We start from the raw sequence: 26,248 nt of genomic DNA, 5'->3' as shown, positions 1-26,248 counted from the left end.
TTTACATAGCATCGTCCATAACCATAGGAAAGGATGTTTGTGTGGACCACCTGTTTCCTCTTCATAGTCCGACTGTTTCTACAGGAGTCACATTGATTGCAGGATAAGTAATATTAAGAGCTTAGCAATGAAATGTATCACTGGAGCTGAAAATGAGAAGCTGTGACTCTGTGGATTACCACTGAGATACAGACCAGCTACATCACAGTCTGAAAAGCACCCTGCAATTTCCATCCCTCCAACAACTTGGGAGATGCAGGAGGAGATAGCAATGTGACCTTTATAACTAGCTGAGTTATGCTCAATTTTTTTCTTGTGGCTTGGATATGGAGAAGCATAGACAGCCTGTGTGACTCTGAAGACTTTAACGGAAATTAAACAGGAAGCCAGATCCTTTTACAGCTTGTTGATCTGTGAAGACAAGCTGAGTCTGTAGCGACTCCTTTTCTAACCCCAGAAAAAAAGCAGTCAGGGGAAAGAAACCCAACTGGGAGTGGTACTCTGGAGAGGACATGCAGAGGCAACATGACAGAAGGGCCAACAAGAACAGAGACCACTTCACTGAACATGAAAAACGAAGCAGAATTAGCTCAGAGAGAAGTGTTGGTAAGTTCATAAGCTGTGCTATAAATTTTGGCATGTCAACAAGCTAGTGATCAGCTAGAGAAAATCCTGTGCTGCTGATTACAGCTGCATGGGTGCTACTTTTACCTATGTGTCAGACTGCCTGCCCTTGATAGTAGCAGTAAGTTACAATAAACAAGGAAATGGTTCTTGACTGTTAAAAATGGTCTTGAAAAACTGAAGGAGGAAGCTGACACCAGTTCTGCACCTAGACTTCCTACTTTTGCTGGGTTGGATGCTGTTGCCTTTGTCTCAGCACTCGTTTGGAATTGCTTACATTCTTTGTGCCATGATTATAATCCTGCTGCTCACCTGCAGATGAGCACAGCAGTTTCTTTGGCTGCTGGTTTGTGGGTTTAAATAGACCCAGTTAAAATGTCTTCACACTTGTTTAGCAATGGCTTTCAGTATAAATTTTTGCTATAACTGCTGTGCACTCTCTCATGGGTACAAGCAGAGGGAGATAGTCACAGTCATGGCTGGAGCTTGGAAATGTCATGACCTGCAGAAGAACCTGGAGGTTCATGTTGTGGGAAAATTCATAATACTCCCCTAAAGGAAGAAAATGCTATAAATATCCCAAAGCAGTAGGACTTTGCCATCAGCATATAGCCTTGTCTGAGTATCAGAAACATATGCCAAATGCCATGACCAGGAAGTCTGGAGGAAGAGAATCCAATTTAGGCTGCTTCCAGTTGGAGCTCCCTGGAGGTGTGCCCTTGTCCCTGCAGAGCTGCTGCCTACACAGAGGCAGAGCAGAGAATGCATTATTTCTGCTGAAACCTACTGAATGCATGGGCTGTATGAGGCCTTCTCTGTCTCCCTACATTGTTCTGTTGGAGCAGGTCCAGAGAAGGACCATGAAGTTGATAACAGCACTGGCAGGGGGAGTGGGACGAGATAATTTTCAAGGCCTCTTCCAACCCTTAACATTCAATGATTCTCTGAAATATTTTGGAGAAGTTGGCATTTTCTGAAGTTTTCTGAATCTTTGTAGCAGCATGTTTCAAATTCTGCAGAGTTTGTGAAAGAAACTGCCTTCCAGTTAGCTTCTATTTCCGTTTCTGCTGTTGATCCCAGCTCAGATCTGGATCTTGCTTGCTGTCTCCAGGATTATCCTAACCCATATTCATTTAACAGAAACAGCACACACAGACCAGTCCAACATTGCAGGAGGGTTGTGTGTTACCTGGCTCAGTCATACAGTGATGTATGTATCCAGCACCAAGGAGGGAGGCAGGTAGAGGCTGTCCCATCTCACTCACAAGGAGGAGAGACATTTTCCTGCCAAAGTCTGCAAATGGAAAAAGGTCCTTGAGAGTTTTCTTGGCTCAAAGAAAGGTCCAGAAAGAGCTTAAGGAGAAAGAAAAAGCACCATGGACAGTATTAATTTTAAAAAGTCTCTCAAGGGGTTTCAGGTAAGTGATCTTTGATTGATTGATTGATTGATTGATTGATTGATTGATTGTCCCAGGGCTCATTCCCACGTATAGAGGCTCAAGGCCATGCTCCAGATTGCAAATGCACGGAGGAGAGAGCAGAGAGCTGTGAAGTGGGAAGGACTCACCAATACAGAGCTTGATCTGTAGACATTATACTATACATTTCATCCCTCTCCTCTGATGAGTCAGCAGCCAGATAAACATTCACTTTCATGCCTGCCTGCACAAATAAATCACCAATTAAATCCTAAAATCTTAACACAGATTAACAGAAGGCAGAAAGATGCAGACTTGGATTTGACTGCAATGCTAAACCATCTTCTGCCCCCAACACTGGCCTGGCCAAGGCAAGAAAAAAGCTGGAAAGGGAAGCTGAAGTTTGTGATAACAGCAGACAGCATGTGGAAATAAAGTAAATAAGTTCCAGTCACCTTCAAGCCTTTTACAGGTGGATACCATGTGAGCTATATCCTGGCAGCATCTCTCTCAGCTGCAGCTCCTAAGACACAGCTACATTAAACACAATCTGTGAGTCCAGACGGTGTTCCAATCCTGGTTCCATCCCGGTTCCAATGCTGTGGAGAGGCACAGAGGTGGCACTTATGAAATTTTTTTTTCAAATAGATTTTTTGATGGAGCAGCACACAGTGCTAATTACACAACTGACAGCTTCAGGCCTCTTAAGTCAACCGTCTACTTTTGCTATTTTTATCTGGATTTTAAACCTAGATTTTCTTTTACTTGTAAAAATGTGTCTATGGCTTTCTGCAAGTGCAACTAAGTGAATACTTGGCACACCAATATTTAGCAGGTTTTGCCTATTTTGTTCCTTGCCCAGATTAACTGAGATGGAGGGACAAACAATCTGATATTCATCAGGCAATACAAATCTCTTCTGTGTTTCATGAAAAATCTTGATCTTCAACCACTTTATCATCTTGTGATATTTTAGGGAAAAAACACAAACAAAATCCAATAACAGAAGACTGTGTAAGTTTGTCTTGGCTCTGCACTGGAGCAAACTGCTTGCAATTCTGTAAAATATTTATGTCTTTGTTGGGACCAACACAATTCCTTTCTGTTTTTCCTCCTAAGACCTTAACAAGATAGAAGAAAACTATTCTTTAATGTGTAACCAGAAAAGAAAATATACCAGCCTATGCAAATTCTCTACATACCTCTAGGAGAAAAGTCACATAAAAGTCTATTGGAAGGGAAGGTACTTGGCAAAGGGAAATTTCTTTTTGGATGAATGCACACCATCTTGTCAAAGAGCGAATTAGTGAGGAAATCAACATTTAATGACAGGGAAAAAACAAGAAACAACCAATAACTTCAAAGTTATTAAGTTGTGTTTACATTTAATGGCTATATTTCAAACAGATGATGATGGTGTTGATCTCCATTCAGGGAGTTGGAATCCCTACAAGTGTTTCAGGCAACCCCATCCCTGGAAGAGTTCAGCGTCAGGCTGGATGGATCTTTCAGCAACCTGGTCTAGTGGGAAGCGTCCCTGCCCACGGCAGAGGGTTGGAACAAGATGATCTTTAAGGCTTCTTCCAGGCCAAACCATGGCATGATTCCATGCTGCTATAAAATGAAAAAGAGCGCGGTGTGACACCAAGCACAAGCTGTGTCTCAGTGGCGGAGGAGCGGCAAGGGTTGCTGGGGAAATGGAGAACTCCGCTGGGGACAGGCCGAGAGACGGTGCCGGGGTTATCCCTCCTTCCCGGTTCCCAGGCAGGATGGGGAGCGGGATCGGGAGCGGGAGCGGGGCGGCCCCGCGGATCCCCGCCCCGGGCGGTGCCTTTGTCGCTGGGTTGGATCCCGGGGAGGCGCAGGAGGAGAGCGCGGAGCGGGTGAAGAGCGGCGGGGCTGCTGGGCGGGCTCAGAGGGTGCCCGAAGTCGCGGCGAGGGTTTGGCTTTATTTGCCGCTTCTTTATTTTTTTCCCGTTTTGTTTTCCACTTGGCTCTTTGGGGGCCCTTGGCAGAAGTGACGGTAGGGAAAGCTGCTCCTGGGGCCGCCCCGGCGGGACCGCCCGGCTGTGCCCCCGCCCGTGCGGGGCCGGGGGCTCCGGGCACCGCCTGGGGAGAGGCGCCGGGAAGTGCCGGGAGCGCCAGGGCTGAGCTGCCCTGGGGATCTGCTGTGTCCTGAGTGCGGAGTTAGCGCCGACCCGCGTGGAGATCGCGGCTGTAGAACAGTAGCGTGCGCCGCTTTCAGCTCGGGTGTTCGGCCGGGCTTTGGCTCTTTGGTTCGGGGGAGGTAATTTTCTTGGATTCTTTTTTACTTACTGTGTGTAGTATGAATTTACGTGTTGCAGACTGGCTTGTATTCCAATCAGAAAGGTGAAGGTTTATGAAAAAGGGGCTTATAAATGCAGGTGTGATTCAGGAGGACCCAGGAAGGGTGGTCCTCGGTGTCAGGAATGGCTGAACATCCTCCAGCTTGTGCCCAGGTGGCCAAGAAAGCCAAGAGCATCCTGGCCTGTATCAGCAAGAATGTGGCCAGCAGGACCTGGGCAGTGATTGTCCTACTGCACTTGGCACTGCTGAGGGCACACCTAAATCCTGTGTCCAGTTCTGGGTCCCTCTCTACAGTATAGACATTGAGGGGCTGGAGTGTGTCCAGAGAAGGGCAGCAGAGCTTGTGAAGGGTCTGGAGCACAAGTTCTATGAGGAGCAGCAGAGGGAACTGGGGTTGTTTAGCCTGCAGAAAAGAAGGGTCAGGGTTGACATTTTTGCTCTCTACAACTGCCTAAAGGAGGTTGTAGCCAGGTAGGGCTGTTCTCTCAAGTAACAAGTCAAGCCAGAAGAGATTTAGATTAGATATCAGGGAAAAATTCTTCACTGAAATGGCGTTCAGGCATCAGAACAGGCTGCCCAGGGAAGTGGTTGAGTCACCATCCCTAAAGATATTTATTAGATATGTGGATGAGACACTTGGGGACATGGTTAGTGGTGGGCTTGGTAGTGCTGGATTAACAGGCTAGATTTTAAAGGCCTTTTTCAACCTAAATGATCCTGTGATCTCTTTTGTCACTGAGAAGTGGTCGTTTAGACTGAGGATACCATACCCTACCGACTTGCTTTTCTGCTGTATGTTCTGTGGTACATCTCTACTTTGATTATCCTGTTCTCATTTTGCACTGCCTTACTTACTAAACCAGCTTGTTTTCTCTTCGGAGGAGCTGTGCAAATTGCATGCAGATTATACTTTCATTTTTGCAGCAGAGAAAGAACCAGATTTCTGTGGTATTTAGTGAGTGAGTTTAAGCTAGCACGGTGCTACCTGCTTAATTGCTAATATGTGCAAGTACCGTTATTCCCACTTCCGTCCTCTGACCTGCTCCAGTTTCAGCAAGTGGTGAAACAAAGGCAAAATATGTGAAACAGGAAGTAATGACATGCTAAGAAAGCTTCTTTGTAGTCACTGAAGTGTGCTTCTTTAAGATTTAATTTCTTTGCTAGTGGAAAAATAATTTTATTAGAAACTGAGGGGGTCTCCTTATGGTAGGAGGAAAAGATGTAATTTTCCTATTGCTATAAAACACTACCAGGTGAAGGGTGCTAGAATTGATTTTGCAGGGGAGAAACAGCGTGAAAATGCTGGTCAGCATTTAAATCTAAGTGCTCTTATGGATAAGTATCTGTATTTGGAATAAAAAAAATAATTCTTGTACTTTGAAATTTTTTGCCATTTTTGTATAAAAGGTTTTTTCACTTTAACTGTTTGGAACGTGTTGCCTGCCTAGGTGGTGTTCATTTCCCACTCTGCATCAAGACTTTCTGTCCACTGTCGTGGTGCTCTCTTGTCCCCCCTTTGTCCCAGCTAGCTCCGGAGGTGGGGGGGGGGGGGGGGGGGGAGAGCGCGGGCAATTTCCGTCTTTTCCAGCGAGCCCTCGCGGGCGTCGGCCGGTGCTACGTGGGTCTGGGAGCAAAAGGCGAGTCCCGCGGCGAATAAAAGGAGAGAGAAACTTTTCTCCCGGTGGCAGAATCCCGGTTTATTGCGGCTTGGTTGGGAAAGCAAAAACCGAAAAGGCTGCAGCGTGCCGCACTGGAGTTTGTTCGTGCCGCCTTGCCGGTCGGGGGCGGGGCAGCGCGCTCCGGAGCTGGCCGCGAGCCAGGAGAGGCGGAGCGCGGGGTCGCGGCGCTGTGGCCGACACGCGCGAGTGTCGCGGCGGCAGCGGCCGTGGCGGCTGAGCGGAGCGGAGCGGCCGCGGAGCAGCCGCGGGGGCCGGCAGAGAGAAAGACCGCGGCGGGAGCGGCAGCGGCGGTGGCGGGGCGGCAGCAGCACGCAGGGGCCGGGCGGGAGAAAAGCCCGGGGCATCCCCAGCCCGCGGGTTAAGTACCGAACAGGGGAAACCCGGGGCGGCCAATGGGATAACGCCACGGGGGGTCTGGGGTCAGTGTGGTGCAGGGATAAGCCCAATGGGGGATGGACAGGTGGAGGGTCCCAGATTGTCTGCCGAGCCGGCCGCGTGACTGACAGATGGTCTGAGAGATGTAAACACAGTGACTTGGCACTTTCCCGGGAAGGCAAACCGCGGGGGGAGATGGGAAAACCCGGGGGGTCGCTACAGAGTGCGGGGGGGGGGGTACATCGAATGAACTTATACATAATAAAACATATAATAACACAATTCCACAGTCCACCTTTTTTCTTAGATACAGTTTCCAGTTGAGTCATCACATCTTATCTACCAAGGATCAGACAACAAACATGAAAGGGTTTTTCAAAAATGTATGCAGTTTTTCTTAAGCTTAATGTTTGAAAAGGTTTGAGCTTGCATGACTACCCAGGCAAATTAGTTTGAGATTTCAGAAATACTTCTGCTGAACCTCCTGACCCCACACAGCTGAATTGTGGAGTCACAGTGCCAAACTGTCCTAGGAGATATGATTATGGTTATAATTTACTTGTTCTAAAAACATAGGGAATAACCAGTGCTCAGGAATCAAAATGTAATATAATTACACTGCTTTAATTACACTTGCATAACTAAATTTGGGTGTGATTAGAATGGTATAAAGTTTACCTTAAGGAGCTTCTTAATCTCCTCTTGTTTTAGGGTGTGAAATTATATTTTTAATTACCTTTGCGCTGCCTAATGGCATTTTGATGGCAGTCTGACTACTTAAAGAGTTATAGTACTCTTTAAAGTGAAACAGTAATCTGAGTTGCTGTCTGACATCTGGCCCTGAATCAGTTTTCTGCTAAGATGGAATTTGGGTAGGCCCAGTGAACACAGGGCATCCTTTCCTTCCTCTGGGCTGATGCAGCTGGCCTGGTGCCAGCATGTAGCAGCAACAGGGAACTCTGCCTATGTGCTCCATTGCTGGGATTTCCAGCATAGCAGATGCCAGTTCCTCAGTGCATGGTTGCAGTGCTCTGGATCAGAATATAATGCTGTACTTTTCAGAAAGACAGAGAAACAGCTACTAATTACTGGAAAGGTCAGAGTTTCATAGATACAAAACGTGTTCCACTTCTTCAGCTGCAGCAATGTAAAAGCAGTCACTGGCAGTTTTAAGAGGGGAGTTTGTTGATAGGGATCTTGTACCAATTCTGAGGTGTTAGAGTTTGGTTTGTATATTACAAAAGTGGATTTGATGAAAAGTTTGGGTTTTTTTCCCCAAAACAATATAACTCACGATTGGACTATCTGTTGCCTGATAACATAAAAGCATAACAAAAAAACTGTAAGAGTTGTATCCCAGCATAAATGAGGACAAAAAAGAAATAAGGGGACTACTGTCCACTTCTTGAGAGGGCTCCAGTGAAGGCAAACATAAAATACTTCAAAACTTCTACAGCTTTCTTCATTAATTTTCTGAGAAATTTGGAAGTCAGCATCTCTTTGTTTTTTATTTTCAGCCTTATGCTGTGCTTGTAGTTTCTTCCTATTTTTTCTCTGCTCTGCACACTATGCATTTTGGCATCCTTAAGATCCAGACCCAAGTGCTTGAGATTTCTCTGCAGCCTATGGAACTTCTCAGCAGAGAGAGGAAGTGCGTGTCTCTAGCTCCTGTCCCCATGACACCAGTGAGGACAGATCCCACCATGTACCTGTGCAGAGGGATGTGTCAAGCAAGGCAACTTGTACTGCCCACACTTTTCTTTCAACAAACATTGCTGTAGAGTGAGCAGAATATGTGAGTTGTCTTACTTGAGCCATATTCTGTGATGGTGCAGGGTTAAAGGCGTGGCAAGATGTGGCTCTATATGTTCAGTGTGTGGTCCTTTCACTAGTTCTACTTCAGCAGGACCCCATCTCAGGTGCCTTGTCCATACCTAATATGTTACTGAGGTTTTCCACATATTTGAAGTGTTCAGCATTTATGTTTCCAGGGCAGGGTAGTCATGTTGGGTAAATGATGCTATGAAAGTGAGAAATGTGTGCCTTAGCATTAAACTAGTGCCTTGATACGATGTGGTGCCCCTGAGGCTTTGACCAACATCAAGTCTGCCTTTGTGCAGCAAAGCAGCATCAAGGCAAGGTGCTTGGCACTGCCTGAAGGTCAGCTGCCACCAAGAAACCAAAGAATGGCTTGGGTTGGAATGGACCTTGCAGTCCATCTGGTTCCAACCCCCTGCCATACACAGGGACACCTTTCACTAGACCAGGTTGCTCAAAACTCTATCCAACCTGGTCTTAAACACTTTACAGGGTGGGACATCCACAGCTTCTTTGGGCAGCCTGTTCCAGTCCCTCACCAGCCTCACAGTGAAGAATTTCTATCTAATATCTAACCTAAGCATGCTCTCAGTCATCGCCCCTTGTAATGTTACTGAATGCCTTTGTAAAAAGTCCCTGTCCATCTTTCCTGTAGGCCCCTTTAGGTACTGGAATTGCCTCCCTCAAATGATCAGCAAGGTTTTAATTGCCAAGTTTGTGCAAAATCAGTCTTTTGCAAACTTAAATACTTGGCTCAAGTTTGTTTGTATGACAAAGAGAAGCCCTACCCGTTTTCCCCAGTTTTGCTCTGAGCACAGCACCATGCCAGGGGCTTGTTTGTGAGCAGCTTGGAGATATGTTTATTGTCCTTCAATTGTGGTTTCATTTTGGGTCATTTCCTGCACATGAATTTCAGCTGTGACGTTCTTGCCAAAGGCCAAAGCCTTAAAAACAGGGGTTTTCATAGAAATGAAGAATTTTAAAAATTATAATGCTGGGTTCCATGTCAGAAAGTATCCAGGACCCTGTATTTCATTTTCTTACTTTACAAGTGAAAGTAAGTCTTGCCTCTGCCAAGTGCTAGCCCCTCAAAAAGTGCTCAATATGCAAGGTCACACTTAAGTGCATTTTACAGGAGTGCATGGTTTGTATTTTGTTTAGTCCTTGCCACATAATTGTCTGGTTTTGGCAGTTTGAGCAAATGCAGAAGTGTCAGGGAGCTGTGGTCTCTTGATCCCTGCAATTGATGTCTGGAGTGCTTCATGTGAAACTTCTCTTGCATCCAAATGTCTGTAAAAATACCAACTGTGCATTAGCAATGACAATAATGACAGTGATATTATTATGCATAATACTACTACTAATAATAATAATGTGCTTTTACAAGTGGAAAGCTCTTGCACAGAATATTCTGAGTTCTTGAATCACATTTTTCTGAAATGTTTCTGTTAGCTCTGACATTGGTATTACACTGAGCGGTAACTTAAATTTCAGTTACTATCTTGATGCAGTCAATTTTACCTTTCAGTATGCTTTTTTTTGTGTGTAATATTTTAGGCCAGAAGTGCCTGGTAATGCACTTTCATAAAAAGGCAGAGGACTCCTGTGTGCTTGAGCTAACTAAAATATGCCAGTTTAGAGCAGAGTTTAAACAGTCCAGCTACTTCCATACAAATACCATGAGCTCTGCAGTGTAAATCTGAAGTTTTGGCTTTGACTGGACACTGAGAGGCAGAAGGGAAGAGCTGCAAGACCAATTTCTTCCATTTGCATTCAGAGTGATGGCTTTGATATTTTGCTTTCTTTGGCATTGCTCTGTGCTTCTAATCAATCTTGAAAGAGGGCAAGACGCAAGTAAAACACTGCTGGAATAACCTCTGCACATACCTGCTGAGGAAGCAGAGGCTTTGTGATCTGGTGCACCACCAGGAGATATTAATCATTTGTGATTATTACTCATAAATTATATGTAATTAATAATCCATGTGAAAAATACACAGCTCTGCACCGTCTGCACACAGAATCAGGTACACTCAGGAGAGGGCCATGAAGATAGAAATAAAATCTGTGTGGGGTGTCAGCCAGACCTGTACAGAGATGGGAATGATAAGTAACACGGATGTAGTTTGGTGAGACAGGGCTGGCTTTCTCCTTGCTTGAGTAGACAAGCTCAGAAGAGTTGATTTTTCTGTTTGTCTTGGGTTACTTGATCCTGCTGTTGTCCTGGATATCAGTTGGGGTAAGTTTTTATCAAGAGGTAGCTTAAAATTCATTGGACTGTCCTGCATTGCGTGCTTACAAAGCATCCAGGCAGAGCCGGGGGCACTTCCTGAAGAGGGGAACTCCAGGAGTGGGGCAGCTGCCACTGGACCTCTGCCTGGAGAGAGCAGGAGGGATGCTGCTTGTGGTATTCCCTGCCGCCTAATGACTGTGCATCCTTGGAGGGTGGGGTGCTTGGTGCAAGTCTTGTTCTGTTTAGTAAACAAGATTTAAAAATCAGGAGAAGAAAAATTATTGTTATTGCTAAGTAAGACTTCTTTTTTTCCCCAACTAGGTTTCAGTTATCTTCACATATCAACATAAAAACCCAAGGTATTTGTACAGGAGGAAACTATTTCCTTTAATATATCCATTTGGATTCAGCGTGGCAGAAAAAAAAGAAAAGCATTTTGACAATTGTGAAACAACCATGAGTGGCATTAGGGGTGACTCAACATGCAGCTCTGCAGCAGGCACAATAAGAATTCTTAGAGTGGGCTACTTTCAAATAATAGATTTAGTGCATTTACGTAAGTTCTGTTTGAAATGTATAGGCATTAAATAGCAATTCTGAATGGGAACAGAATTTTTTCCACATTAAGAAAAAAACAGTAGCAGAGATTTCAGAGGCTGCTTCTTTAAATGAAGGTTATTTTATGTTTTAATTTTTTTAATAGGAATAAGAGTTTTAGGGAGATTCATGTTTCATTAATGACATGAAATGCTTTTCATGTGTTTCTCGTCCAGTATTCTGGACTGTCAATTCTCAGAAGGTTTCTGTCATGCTTTTTCTTACTTAAATGGAAGTGGGGCTAAGCATTATTCATCTTGGATGAAGCACCCTGTGCCTTAACAAGGAAGCTGGATTATACAGGAAATGAAGAACTGAACTTTCCTTTTGTTCTTGTAGGCATTTGTAGAGAGAAAATGGCATGTGTAGGCTAAGGAATGCATTCATATCTTGATTATATAGCTGAAATTGGTTTTGTAAAGGTAATTGTAGTAGGGTATATTTTAGATAATCACCCAGTAGGTAAGAACACATTATGGTTGTTGCTGCACAGTAAGAATAACTTCTGTCACACATGGATAGATACATTAACATCAGCAGTTCCTGTTGGTGATCAGGGAGTCTGAAGAAGACTGCCAGCTCTATAGTCTCCACATTTTCTGAAAAAAGACTGAGGGAGCTAAGAGGGCACTTGGGACAGCCCTATGTGGAAGAGTTGTGTAAATAAAACCTTTCTTGCAACTGATGGGCCTCAGTGTTACCAAAACTATTCTGTTTTCTAGATAATTGTGTGATTCTACTTGTGGTTTGGGGCTGGCATTCTCATTTGTTTTTTGGGTTTTTTGAGTAGAGGGTATCTGATCAGCAGACGTGGTTGAACTTTTGATAAGTCACTGACAATTACCTTATTTGTCTGGAAATTATTTTCTTTTTCTTATTATACCAAGGTGAGATCCTCATCTCCTATTTGTTAGAACATGAATGTTGCTTAACAAGTTGACATTGCTTTACTCTGTAAATGAAGGGTTTGTAATGAACTAATTATTAAGCAGTGCTTTTCACATATCTTGGTACATGTTTGATCTGTTTTCAGTAATTTTTTTTTTTTTTTTGCGTGGTGCTGATAATAAACTGGGAAATCAAAGAATTTGTGATCTCTTGGCATCACTTAAAAAGGCATATTTCCCTCTTCTAAACACTAATGGGATGCAATCTTGTGTAGGTATTGAATTAATATATTTAATCATTTTTCTGTGTCTCCCTCTTGGTTCATTCAGTTGAGGTCTATGTACACGTGCATCATGCTTGAGCCTGCTCTTTAAGGGTAAGTTTGTTTTCCCTTAAAAGAGGGGTTTTGCCTTTTCTGTAACATACCTTGGTGCTGATGGTGTATAATCTGAAAAATAGCAATGTGCAACGACATGAAGAGAACTGCATGCACACCTTGAACACAGGCAGACTTGGTCCTCCATGCCAAGCTTTGCATGTCTCAGTTGAGGGATCTCCCTTCCTAGCTCTGCATCCAACAGAGGAAGAAGGAGTGGTTCAGGTGGGACACCATAAGGACTGGCACAGTGGAGTCCCACATTCTGCCTCCCTCTTTGAATGAGGGTATACCTGCTTTTTGGGAACAAGGAACATAATTTTGTGTGATGGGAGTATGAAACCTGACCACTTTATGGTGACAAGTGCTATGTCCTGCTTTCAGTACCAAAAAGATGGTGAAGAGGAATGTCCCAAAAAGAAATAATTCTGTCAGGTTTTAATTTGGGAAGACGTTCTGTTATCTTTCTGATGGCATTGTTAATGGTATGGAGAAAAACAGTAAAGGGTGACTGAACGATCAGGCATGCTGGAATATTCAGTAATGCATATACAGTGCTGTCTGCTAGTTACCAAGCTGATCTCTGACATTTTGCATTTCATTGATTATGCATATTTAAGGTGGCAGCCTCCAAAAAGATTGTGAGGGAGTCAAATGTGACACAAATCCTTTAGAGATTCTTCCTGAGTTACTTGAGAATGAAACAGATGCTGCAGACGTCCCTTACTTATCTTTTTTTCTGGCCTTTTTTGTTGTTTCTGTTTTCTTCTGTGTGTCTCTCCTGCTGACTAGCAGGAAGCTGATGTGGCATGAAAAGAAAACATGGTGTACTACTTGCTCTGTAAACTCTGCTATCAGTTCCTGATCTACTCCAGCACTGTTCAGCCTCTGTTCTTCCAAATTTCTGCATGGCAAAGAGTCAGGCCTCCCTGTCATGCTGATGCTCGCAGTCAGTCTTCAAGAAGATGGAAGCCCAGCAGCTGGTCACATCACCAACTGCTCCTGTCACTGCCTCCTGAGGAGCAGGATGACTTGTGCCCATATCCCAGGGAATGGATTTGGTTTAAAAATCTGTGGGTTTATTTTATTCCCTCCACTAATGTGTTATTAATTTAATTGCTCGTTGGTTTCTGAAAACTTCTGAAAGGTGCAGGTAGGGGGGTGGCAAGATCTATTTTAAGCTGCTGCCTTTTTTAATTTATGCTCATGAAGCATTTTTACCAGCAGCACTTTGTGATCCAACTGCTACTTCTAAATGTCATTTACTTGCATAAAAAATTTAATTAATTCCTAAGTGTGACATAAGCACCGAAAGTATTAACTGCATCACAAAGTGCTGTTCAAACAGCAGCTTTCCCTTGACAGAAGGGAAAGTTCATGAAGTATGCTGCAATGGAAGTGTAGCAAAAATACTCAAAAGCACTTGTTTGCAGGTTTTTCCCATCGCCTATTAGGCTTTCTACTAGGGAAATACCCATATTAAATATAAATAGGTGAACACTATTTGGTTATCTCATGTTCTCTGACACTGATCTGTGCTTCTGATGGAAACCAGTAAGCCTATGCTTCCCAGCACTCCTTGAAGAACAGTTGCTCAAGCACCTCTTAACCATATGCATTGAAAGAGAGATTGTTGAACTCCAGTTGCCTGAGGTTTTTTCAGGGTTGTTACCGTCAAAAACTTTTTCAAAATATTGCTTGATTCAGTTTTAAAACTGATGTGGAGCTCTCATCTTTCTGCCTGTAAAAAGGGGTAAGGGAAGAAATTTTGCATTCACGTGTATTTCTGGTTCTTCATAATGCAGAATATGTCATTTTAACAGATGGAACAGCTCTTGATTTTTTTATAAAGCCCGTTTGTTCAAAATCAAATGTGGGAGTGGACCATACAGTTCTTTTAAGTGATGAAATTGAAGTCTGCTGCAACTTTCCTTCGATACTTTATATTTAAATTAGTGTTAATTTCAATCATCATTGGTTTTCATACAACGGTGTAAATCCAGAATACCCACTGATCCATAGGCTGCACATCTGTGAGACATCAGGTTCCCTTCTAGTGGACAGAAGATTCAGTTATTCAAAGTCCACTGAGTTTTTTTTTTTCCCAATGTTGATGCCTTTGTCCTAAAGAAGAGAGAGAAAAAATTGCATTTACTTGATTCTGCTGGGATTGTCATTTCTCTAGGTAGAAGTTTGTGTGCTTATTGGGAATATGCCTACCAGTGTTCCTCAGGAGGAAGTGGGAGTGTGTTTATATGTGCGTGTGAGCTGTAAGTGGGAATGTCTGGTTTTCCTATGAAGTTTTCCATTTCCAAACCTTACAGCTGATGTTTTGTTGTCTGTTACTTGGCATCAGTAATAAATGTTTTCTGGACCTTCAGAACTAGCACCCCAACCCCACCTCTGATTACTTAAAATTTATGGACACTTTTTCATTTACAGCTCTTAACCTGTGCTTAGTTTACAGGAGAGACAAAGTCTGGGTCTCACCACCAGATGACTTCCATACAAAATCTTGTAATAAAACTTCTTCAAACAGCAGAACATTGGGAAAGGCCAAGTATCACCAGTGCTCTGTATACATGCAACAGTGATCGTAAAAATGAGTGCATCGCTGTTTATCTTGTTGCTAAGGTTAAAATTGATACATAATTCTTTGACTGGATTGTTGTCCACAGTGCATGGGCTTAATTTACTAGGAAAACTTAATCCCCTCTTAAATTTCCTGTTAAAGCCAGGAGGGGCAGAAGTTTAGCTGACATAAAATTATGTGGAATGAGTAATCCCCTCTGCAGACTCCCTGGAGAAGGATCTTTTCAGCTTTCTCTGTGGATGCCTCTATAAAAAGTTGAGTTCTTTTAAAGGTTTGTACTAAATCAACAAATAAGTTAATAACAGAGCAGCTGTTCATCATGAGCTCTGGGAATTTCCTATATTCAAATTTCTTCCAGAGGACAAATTTCTCACTTAGGGAGCAGATACGGCCTTCGTCAACTGTTCAGTCTCCAGGCCGTCTCCTCACTTGTAGGTCTCCTTATCAACAGACAACAATAACCTTCCCTAATCTTATCAGTAATGCCAGGGGAGCAACAGAATCTTGTCCTTGTTAATGTCTGTGAAATGAGCATGTGATGATGACCTGAGCTTTCTGCCTAATCCCTGGGGAGGATCTTTCTCTGGAGTTTTAAATTGATCCTAAACCTACCCAGATTGAGGCAGGAACATTCTTTTAATTCCCCATGCAGTCATGCTTAGTCAGCTAATATTGCCCTATATGGCCCATTTGTTGATTACAAGTAAGTCCTATGAACCTCTGGTATTTAAAGCCATGACTTAGAAACAAAATAATGACAGTACAGGTCTGTAGATCAGCACATCCTGAAATAAAAAAAAAAAATGGGTTTTTTGTGTTATTGAGCAGTACATACCAGTCTTCCTGTGACTCCATTGTAATTATATATGTAGCCTTCACTGTGTGCAAGATAAAGTAGAAATGTGAACTGTGTGCGCCCAAGCCCCTAGAAACTTGAAAAAACTAAGTACATAAATTATGTGCATTAAGTAAAGTATATTAATCTTTTGCATGTAATGTTTTGTGTTTCATTTGAAGTGATACCATGTTTGGATGATCTTTCTTTTTGCAAGAAAACCAACAGAAACAAGTACTTTATAATAGTGATAAGATTTTTCCCTCTCTCTTTTGATCCCTCTTTTAGGAAGGCCTGAGGTGTGGTCCTGGAAAACAGCCAGCAAGGAATCCCTGTGTCTCGTGTGGCAAAAAGTGAAAGTGCAGCTAATGTTAAGCATGTCCTTCCTCACCGTTCTTTTTTGGTATTGTAGAAGGCTGTACAGCTTTTTGGCACAGCTGCTGAAACGGTAGGTTTTTATTATGCAGACTTCAGTCTTCAATACTGTTGCTTATTTCAGTAAATACTGACCTTGAACATCTGTTCTATCATTTATGTTTCAGGTGGAGCAACTACCTTCAGAGGCAACTCATAAGTAAGCTTTATGTTGTCACTCCACATTCATTAATGACCCTCATAACTTCCCTTTAGTTGCAGAACAGCAGAATGTAACTAATCTGTGAATCAATGTCAATTTAGGGAATCTCAGTGTGCTGCCAGAAGTTGATCTACTTGGTTATAGTGCAAGAGAATGGAAAGGAGAAACAAAGCAGGCCAAGCAGATGAGGGAGGTAAGAGTTAAATTTTAATCTCTGCATGAGGACAGGGGAGAACCAGCACCCGGGAAAGGAGTAACACTTTCAGTGCGAACAGCTGCAGCAGCTATCAAAGCCTGCTGCACTGGCCAATCAAATGAAAAGCAAAGGGGAGAGCATGAACAGGCATCTAAATAGAGTGCAGCAGTGCAGGTTAAAATGTAGATCAGGTTTTAGTCTTGTACATATTCTAAATTCCCTCTTCTAACCAGCAGCCCACACAGCGACCTTAAAAAGAAAAATCGTCCCCAGTGCTAAAGCCCAAATAATATGGTCTTAGGTGTTGTCACTTGGCCAGCCTTTGATTTAAGGTAAAGACTCTTACTTCAGAGAGGAAGGAAGTACCATATCTATTTTTCTTCCAAGCTCTGAAGGTCCATGCTTGGCAGCCTTCCCCTCTCCAGCATCATCAGCTGCAGCTGGCAGCAGGCAGAGCAGGAGCTGGCATCTAACCTGTGGCAGCTTGGGTGCTGCCCAGCAGGCAGGGAGCTGGGGTGCTGGATGGTGGCCATCCCATGCCTTTGGGCACAGTCCCTCTGCTCCAGCTCTGCATCCCAGCCCAGCTGCTTCTGTCTGGTGCTGTCTTCTCCTGGACAGGGCGCAGCTGGCAAGACAGGCAGTTCAGCTGCTCCGGTGTATTTGACATGCATTGGCTTTAGGTCACGGTGTCGGAATCCTCAGAGCAAATGCATAACAGGAAGGACTTAAAGGGTAAAAAGAAGCTGGTATGGATAAACAGTAGCATAAAGGGGTTGTAGAAAAAATAAGATAGTTTTCAAAAAGCTGAAATTCAAGCATTCAAGTGATGAACAGAGAAAAGATTCAGTTTTGCCACGTTAAATGCAGGAACACAGCAGTACGAAGAGTTCACAGAACAACACACAAGGCCAAAAACTATTTGGAGGAACAAGTAACAAAAGATAACAAAACTTCTCATAAATTTGCAAGCCCATACTGGGCAAAAAGCATTTCAGAAAATCTATGAGCCTTCTGGATGACCAGACCCGAAAAGGAGACTCTTGTATATGGAGCAGTCAGTGGCTGTCTGGTTGCATCATGTAGAAGTTGCCATGGTAAGGAGTACATTTTAGGATGAGGTCTTGTGAGATCCAGCATATCATGCTTGCTGTCCTCAAAAGGAACATGTTTGTCATGTCTCTCCCTCTTTCTCGCTTTGTCCTAGCTAAGCAGTCCCTCTCCCTCTTCTGTGCTGGCTCCTGTCCTCTTTTGGGTGTGGTGCACTTAGATGGTGAGCTGATAAAGCAGGTCATCTAGAAAGAGGCTTCTCTGAGGCCCTCAAGCTTGCTGAAACAGCAGGAAACACCCTCAGCAGAAAGAGTTTAAGGCTTGCTATCTCAGCTGATAATAAGGGTAAGGAGACAGAGTGCAGCTGAGAAGTGGTGGTGGGATGGGAGTAACCAAGACAGAGGATGAGGAATTGAGACCATCCTGCTGCCCCCTTCAGGAAGCAAACTGGAAGTGATGGAGTAGCCTGTGGGACTGTAGAGTCCTCTCCCTAATTCTCTGCCAGTTTATTGCTCAGAATTGCTTCAACAAGGCCTCAGATGGCAGCCAGTGGTAATGCAGAGTGTGTGGCTGGACCAAGGGCTGTCCACTTCAGCACAGTGCTGCCAGATCTGCTCTGCCTCAGGTCAGTGTTGCACAATGGATTCAGGTCAATGTAAGGAGATGGTGTTTGCCAAAAGGAGTTTTCTCCAGATACTGGTTCCTGCCCTTTTGCTGCTGCATCTCACATATCAGTGCAAACTGTAAAACGGTTGAGGTTAATGCTGTTACGCACAGAAATCTGTGCTGATCTGCTCTAGTTTTGTTGATCATGTGGATGCTTACAGTAGCAACAGTGCAGAGACTTGAACGAGTTGCTGGGTTTGGAAGGAATGCAGCATCACTCTTAATGGGCAGCACCAGTCTAAGGTGTTTACAAAAAACATGCTGTTTAACATTTCTGTGTATATAAATCTTAAAAATATACTCTCTTGTTCTCCTAGCTCCCTCTTATGAGTAGTTTGGAATTGGACTTTAAACAACATGGGTGTTTTTTCCAAAGTTTAATATTTTTTATTGCTAATTTTTCTTGGTCTCTTTCTAGGCATATGAAGAATTGTTCAGGAGCTATCATATCAAGTACCTGAGACAAGTCAGGAGAGACAACTACAGTGTAATAAGAGCGGTGCTTTTTCAGATATTCAGCCAAGGCATTCCTTTCCCTTCGTGGATGAAGGAAAGAGATATATTGAAGGTAAATTCATTCCATAAATGAACACATTGTAGCTATCCATGCACAGCAGAAGGAAGCCTTGTTCAGTGTGAAAAGGGATATGTTGGCTGTTGAAGTGAAGAATCATTATCGGAATTTAAAGATAAGTTTTTCAAACTCATTGAAATACATTTAATTGAAAAACTGTCCCTGATCTAAATATACCAATGTGAACATGAGTCTAAATTATGTAAAAAAAAAAAAAAAGTAAAAGTGAATGGATGAATGTTACTGTCATCCTACTAGATGTCACTCCCTTAACACAACGGGTTATTTGCATCCTCCCCATCCACATCCATGCAGAGTTCAGTGGCTCACTTGGGAGCTACTGTGTTGCTGGAACAGCACGTATCCTGCCCTGAACTCCAGGAGCTTTGGCAGGACATAGTTGCAGGGAGGTGGGATCTATAGTGCCTGCCTGTAGAGGAGCATGTACAGACTGGAAGGTGTCTGTAATCCTAAATACCTCGCTGAATTTGGAAGTATCCAGCTTTTCCAGAGTGTGGGTTATATATTTTGCTGAGAGCATATTTTCATCTTTTTTTTTTTTTTGGCTGGCCCTGTTTTAAAAGTTTCTTAAGGACTTGGCAGTTAAGTGGATTCTCCTTCATTAGCATTTGAATTGTGAGGTCCATTTACTTTGTTGTTTAAACTGTACAAACAGCTGATAGAACCACATCATAAATTGTATGTAGACAAGTTTATATAACTTTATACTCTGCTTCTTGTTATGGTTATGATTAGCTTGCCTTTTGTTTTTTTCCCAGCTCCCTGAAAAGCTTTTGTATTCTCAAGGTTGTAACTGGATTCAACAATACAGTTTTGGGCCAGAAAGATACACGGGTCCCAATGCCTTTGGGAAGTTGCGCAAATGTATGGAGGCCTTAAAGACAAACGTGAGTATCTGGGAAATGGTTGGGAGGAATAAAAACCTTGAGAAATGGGTTCAGACAGAGTTAAGGAACTTCTGGTTGCATATCTGTGGGGCAGCCAGCCTCCCTTCCAGGTTCAGACTGCTGAGTTGCTGGGAAGGCCATCACCTCTTCTGCAGGGCAATCCAGGTTTTGGTGATCTACTAGGCCAAGAACTCAGGAGTTCCCTGCAAGTTAGGGAGGCCACTGTCCCCACAGCTAGTCCTTGCCATCAAGTGGCTCATGAAGTATCTCATAATTTTGATTAAAAATACACATGCTCTATGAGATGCTTCTGGATTCCTCCCCAGCTGGAATGGAGCAAACAAGCAGTTCATTTCATTCTAAAACAATAGTATTTTCTATACTTCTATCCCCATTAAATGTTTTAATTATCCATTTTTCCTATAATTTCTCTCTGTAAGCTTGCACTTGATTACAAAGACCTGTCAGCCTCACTGCCCCCTCTGCTTAGCATTGCCAGATTGCCATAATTCCCAACCCAGGACTATAATTCTTCTTTAATATAAGAATTATATTATAGTATTCTTATTTAATATAATTCATACTTAAAACCTGGGGAGATTTAGTAGCCCCAAAGCCTTTTGAAAGAGAGATAGAGTTGGCCTGTCAAGACCAGGCCAACTTGAGCTCCTCTGGGGTTTCTGCACATCTGCAGTGATAGTAATTGTTAATAAAAAAAAAAAAAAACAAACAAAAAAACCCCCCAAAAAACCCCAAAACAAAACAAAACATAAAAAACCAAAAACAAACAAAAACCCCAAAAAAAACCAAACAAAAAAAATTCAAACCAAACACATTAATTTAAGCTCTAGAAACAAAGCATTAGAAAGAAAAATAAGGGATTAAAATAGATTATTTGGTCCCTTGTCTGCACCCTTGCTGTGCCAAAGTGACAGTTGCATCTTCTTGAGATGGGCCTGGTAGTTGTTATGTGCAGTTATCATTTTGTTCTGGTTGCTCTTTGTATTTCCCAGTGTTGGGTTATTTGGCTTTCATTTTTAGCTTGGTGTAGTTCTTTTAGCTGATGTTAGTGCACGAAGCATTTAACCTGCATTTTTAAGAAAAAAATTCAAGTTAAAAGAATGAATAAGTCTTTACAATTAAGAAATTTTTCAAAGCAACTCTGTGATGCCTTATGCTATTACTGGGCATAAGGTATAGCTCCGAGCTTCATTTTTTTTTTTTTTCTTATAAAGATGATTGGCCAGTGAGATGGATTTTTGCCTATTTTTACTAACAGGCTTCTTTGCTGCCTTTCCCAGCTCATTGTCATAGAATCATAGAATCATTTAGTTTGGAAAGACCTTTAAGATCATCAAGTCCAACCATTAACCCAGCACTAAACTGTGTCCACAAGTTTACATTATCTCTAGGGACAGTGACTCCAACCACTTCCCTGGACTGCCTGTTCCAATGCTTGACAACACTTTTGATGAATAATTTTCTTCTAGTATCCAATCAAAATCTCCCCTTGCAAAACTTCAGGCCTTTTCCTCTTGTTCTGTGACATGCTAGTTGGGAGAAAAGACCAACCCCCCACCTGGCTACACCCTCCTTGTAGGTAGTTGTAGAGTGTGATAAGATTTCCCCTTCAGCCTTGTTTTCTCCAGGCTAAACACCCCCAGCTCCCTCAGCTGCTCCTCATCAGACTTGTGCTCCAGATCCTTCACCAGCTCTGCTGCCCTTCTGTGGACACACTCCAGCCCCTCAATGTCCTTCTCATAGTGTCAGAAACTGAAGACAGGATTTAAGGTGTGATCTCACCAGTGCTGAGTACAGGGGGACAATCATTGCCCTGCTCCTGCTGGCCACAATACTGCTGGTACAGGCCAGGATGCCCTTGGCCTTCTTGGACAGCTGGGCACATGGTAGATCATGTTCAGCTGCTGTTGACCAGCACTCCTACTTCTCCACTCTTTTCCACGGAGCCACTTTCCAGCCACTTTGCCCCCAGGCTGTAGCATTGCCTGGGGTTGTTGTTACCCAGGCAGGACCTGGCACTTGGCCTTGTTGTACCTCAAACCATTGGCCTTGATTAGAATGGGGGCTGCTGCCTGAAAATGCTGTTGTGGCTGGGCTCTGTCAATTAATAGCTGCTTTACACTTTGACAATGCTTCTGTTCCTGTTTTGCAGCCTTTTGTGTTAAACAGAATTCTTAATAATTTTAATAATATTCTTCTTCTGTGTGCATTCCAGTGGGCTGAAATAAGTACTACAAGAGATCATGAAGAAAGAGGAAGCATGTGTAATACCCTGTTTTCTGATGAAAACAAGGAATACAAACTATATGAGGCCATAAAATTCATCATGCTCTATGAAGTTATCGAAGCCTATGAGCAGATAAAGAGCAGTGATGAACCCGTACACAACCTTTTTAGCCTTCTCTTTGCTCGTGACTCTTCATCTGACCCTCTGAGTTTCATGATGAATCATCTGAATTCCATAGGTGACTCTATTTGCTTAGACCAGGTAAGGATATAGATGAAAAATCATAAAACTTACTCCATCTCTGTAGTGATTAGGTGATTATATTATACATCATCCATGATAGCTGGCCCATTTTTTTTTTTTTTGAGATGTGGGGAAGTGGACTGAGGATAGCCATTTATCTTCCAGGAAAAAAAACAAACTGTAGTAAGAGTGGACCAAAAATAAATGCTACAGATTATCAAGAAGACATAGTTTAGAACAATAGTAATTTTGATATGTAATAGTTTTAGATGATACTGTTTTGACCAGTTGTTTTGCTTTTCCTATCTGTTCCACTGTGCCAAATCCTATAGCATCACTCTCTTTTCTTCCCACCCTTTGGTTCTCATGAGATATAATGTCTATTATGAGTAGGTAATGAGAACTCTACTAATCACCTTTATATCTTAAGGTTTTTGTTTCCTGTTTTATAATTAGTGAGAAGTTCATTGCTGACATAAAAACTCCACACTGTAACTCTGCAAATGGTTTCACTTTCTGATGGCTGAAATTATTTTTTATAATCAATTTCAGTTATCACACCAATGTGATGCAGTCAGATTTAGGAGCAGTTTGATTATAACTGGACCAAGTTCTGCTATGTCTGGCTATGCCTAAGGATACGAACTTTACCCAAACCTTCTTTTTTCCTGATTAAAGCAATCTATTTCAAGAAGTATCAATGAAGATGCCCATTCTTCAGTTTCATCTATCTGATGTACCAAGATTTTTTTTCCTTTCTCTGTTTTCCATAGTGATCACAAGGTGGCAGGCTTCCCATTTTTTCAGGGTGTATCAATCTTGGTAACAGCTATTCCTTGCTTGCTCTCCAATCAGCTGTGTGAGCTGGCTTGGGAGCGGTTTATGTATGGTGTCAGCCAGAGGAGGAATGTTTCTACATGCAAAAGATAAGTGGAAGGGCTGGTGGGAATGCCTTCAAACTTTTAATGTTCTTACTCCAGTAGCAAAAGGGCCCTTTTTATTCTTTGTCTACTGTTTTGAAGCTAAATGACTTGCCTTAACTTGGATTATCTACAGTTAGTTTTCGAAGCCTAGAACTAAATAAAGAAATAAACTGATTTCTTTCATTTTTAGGTTGAACTGTTTCTTCTTGGATACTTACTACAAGTAAAGATAAGAGTTTACAGACTGCACAGATTTAATACTGAGGAATTTCAAGTAAAGTATCCGGATGAATACCGAAGGGAATGGAATGAGATTTCTCTCCTGACTGAGGATGACCGCTACTATCACATCCCCCTTTTCAGAATGTGAAGGACCAGTGACTTATTTTTCCCTTTGTATAGTATAGTGAATGACCAGTTCCAGTGAATTAGGTTTCTAATCAGCAGCAGTAAATTCCTAAGAATGCTCATTAATGATTACAAAATGGTTTATGGGTTTATTGTGTAAACATTTTGCTTTCCCATTGCAGCTCAGTTCACCATCAGTCAGCCATAAAAATTATAAAATATATTGCTATACGGTCTGAGGCAAAAGAATGTGATGTTTGAGGGCTGTCAGACAAAAAAAATTGGACTGCCTGACAACGAAGGCAAAGATTGTGCTAGGTTTTCTGTTGCTAGCCTAAGGGTTTACTCTGACATCCATGGATGGGTTAAACTCAAGTGCCTAAATCAATGACTGCCTTTCCCTACTCCTGTCTGTCACTAGCTATGGAGGATGAATCACAGAAGAAGGAAATACTGGGCTCCTAGTTTGTATTCTGTGGTATTTAAATTGGATTGACTGGGGAAGGGAGGATATAACCTGAGGCCTCTGCAATGGCTGCTTGAAATCCACTTGGCTTCCCTTGTTGCCGGAGCACCTCTCTCCAGGGATGGACAGAGCGAGTAGTGGCAGGTTGCGCGTAACTTTAGACATGGGAAATGGAGCTGTCTGCACCCAGTGGTGATCCCTGAAGGGGAAGAACTGTTCACACAGGGGGAAAAAATCAACACAGGAATACTGTGACAGATGAATGGAAGTTCTCCTGTGTAAGTGAATACAGCACATCCCTTTCTCTAGGGTAAAAAGGGCAGTGTTAACAAGTAACACACAACAGAGTCACACCCAGTGGCTGCATATGGCTTTGGTCAACTTGTAAATCCTTTAAGGGCTGATTTCAACATTACCTGCCAAGATTTCCTTTGCAATTCATCTGAGAAGCTGTGCGTGGAATACAGGCTAAAACCACTGCATTTTCAGAAAATACTAAATTTTTATGCATTATATGAATTCAGCAGTGTTGCATATATATTTTATCCTCTGATTGTGTATTAATCTCCTTGCCTAAGATTGCTATCTTTAATTTAGACCTCTGTATTTGAAGAAGTCTGTCCAGGAAGGAAAATGAGATTTACCTTCCTACATGGAACATTTTGCTCAATTCTGTTTTCCAAAAGAATCAATATGTTTTGATTATTTCAAAATAAGGGACCTTAACTTGACAAAGTATTAGATCTTGCAAAATATTTGTGAAAAGCTTACAATGCCACAGTCTAATGGTTGTATTAAAGAGGGTGAGATTTATTAAGAAACAAAGCCTCTCCTTTCCTTATCCTAGAGGTATAGAGGGACAGGCAGGTTTGTTTTATTAAATCTGCAGGATAAAATGCAAGCCAGTAGCAAAAATGGGAAGAGGGCCTGCAGGAGCCAAAGTAGTTGCATGAGGTATCTTCATGATAATGCTTGTGGTTGGCGGAGTGTACTCAGTTCCTTTGTGTAAAAAAAGCTATTTTGCCCTTTATGCTCCTTTTATTTGTGTGTATATATGTATATATGTATTTATAAATACAAATGCCTTAGTTCTGTATTGTAGCTGTTTTGTTTCCTGAAAGTTTGAGTTCACTTCTATTGAATGATTTGTAGATTTTAATTAAGAAGGCTTGATAGCTGTAATAATTTCATCTCATCAAAACTAGCATAGCAAGTACTTTTATTTATTAAAGTTTTTTCACTGAATGAAATAATTTTCTTATTTTAGATTTGGTTCTGCTCTGCATGGGAGAAAGTTATAATACTTAAGTGTAGAGTATTGTTATCTGTTTTGCATCAACAGTAACATTTACAGTTATCAATAGACTTGTCTGTATTTTATTCTTGTTTTGGAACAAACAGACATACCATAAATAAGTATGTATTTTTGTAGTGAGCTTTTTAATGATTTGCATATTATTTGTGTTTAGTAATACAAAAGCATTCCAGCTGAAAGTGATAAATTGTGAAAATGTACATTTTTGTGATCTTGAGCATATTAATAGCAGGGAATTAATAAAAAATCTAAAACAGACAGTGGAATTTACCTTGCCAATTTGGATATTTGCATCTGAACCAGGTCACCTGAGCCAGGGCTTTCTGCCTTGTCAGTGGAAGGCAGACAGAGGGATAGGTCTCTAGAAGGGACTGGTTCTCTTCACTGACTGTAGTGGGAGCTGACAGTGATCAGCATAACTCTCTCTGCTCTAGATATTTGAAGTTAGGTGAGATTAATGTTGTCCCAAGAATCCGGAAAGGACATAAAGAAACAGATCTCCTGGCTTATCAGGAGTCAGCCAAGTCATGCCAGGAACAGAAATAGGAGATGACAACAGAGGAACTTCAGGTGAGGATAATCACAAGTCTTAGAGATAAATATAGAGAGGCTCCTAAGAAACACTGAGACAGGTTTGAGGCTGCACTGAGTTTTAACCAGTTCTCTGATAATATATTTTACATATGTATAAAGCAAAAATAAATATCTGTTTACATGTAAATAAATACATGCGTGTATATATATATATGTGTGTGGGGATGTGTGTATATAAGAAAAATACATTAAAAAGAAAATGATTCTCAATAAAGTGCATCTGAAACAAACTGGTACCTATGCAAGTGACAGGTGCTGCAGGATATTTTCCAGTCAGTGGCAGAGACAAATTTTCTGTTCAAATCTAGAAGCACACAGTCATTAGGAATATTTTCAAAAGCAGTGTTGTGGGCAGCTAAAGTCAGGATGCATTTCTTAT

At 42.1% G+C, this 26,248-nt stretch overlaps 1 protein-coding gene across 7 annotated transcripts; it reads left to right on the top strand.

Annotated features, from left to right (window-relative positions):
* Nucleotides 1–423: 423 nt before the first annotated feature.
* Nucleotides 424–26,000, top strand: OTULINL (OTU deubiquitinase with linear linkage specificity like). 7 transcript variants are annotated; one of them, XM_041714643.2, is made up of 9 exons: nucleotides 6,303–6,406; nucleotides 12,290–12,336; nucleotides 16,053–16,212; nucleotides 16,307–16,338; nucleotides 16,443–16,534; nucleotides 18,669–18,818; nucleotides 19,604–19,732; nucleotides 21,969–22,241; nucleotides 23,337–26,000. In XM_041714643.2, the coding sequence occupies exons 3-9, from the start codon at nucleotides 16,133–16,135 to the stop codon at nucleotides 23,514–23,516; spliced, it is 936 nt and encodes a 311-aa protein (XP_041570577.1). In that variant the 5' UTR covers nucleotides 6,303–6,406; nucleotides 12,290–12,336; nucleotides 16,053–16,132; the 3' UTR covers nucleotides 23,517–26,000. The 7 variants fall into 7 exon arrangements, with proteins under 7 accessions (XP_002187738.2, XP_030122955.1, XP_030122948.1 ...); XM_002187702.7 differs by lacking the exons at nucleotides 6,303–6,406; nucleotides 12,290–12,336 and adding an exon at nucleotides 424–606; XM_030267095.3 differs by lacking the exons at nucleotides 6,303–6,406; nucleotides 12,290–12,336 and adding an exon at nucleotides 3,904–3,925.
* Nucleotides 26,001–26,248: the final 248 nt, after the last annotated feature.

This window comes from Taeniopygia guttata, chromosome 2 (genome assembly GCF_048771995.1).
Source record: "Taeniopygia guttata chromosome 2, bTaeGut7.mat, whole genome shotgun sequence".
NCBI lineage: Eukaryota > Metazoa > Chordata > Aves > Passeriformes > Estrildidae > Taeniopygia > Taeniopygia guttata.
The sequence above is the reverse complement of the archived record's forward strand: the minus strand, read 5'-3'. Positions and strand labels throughout refer to the sequence as shown.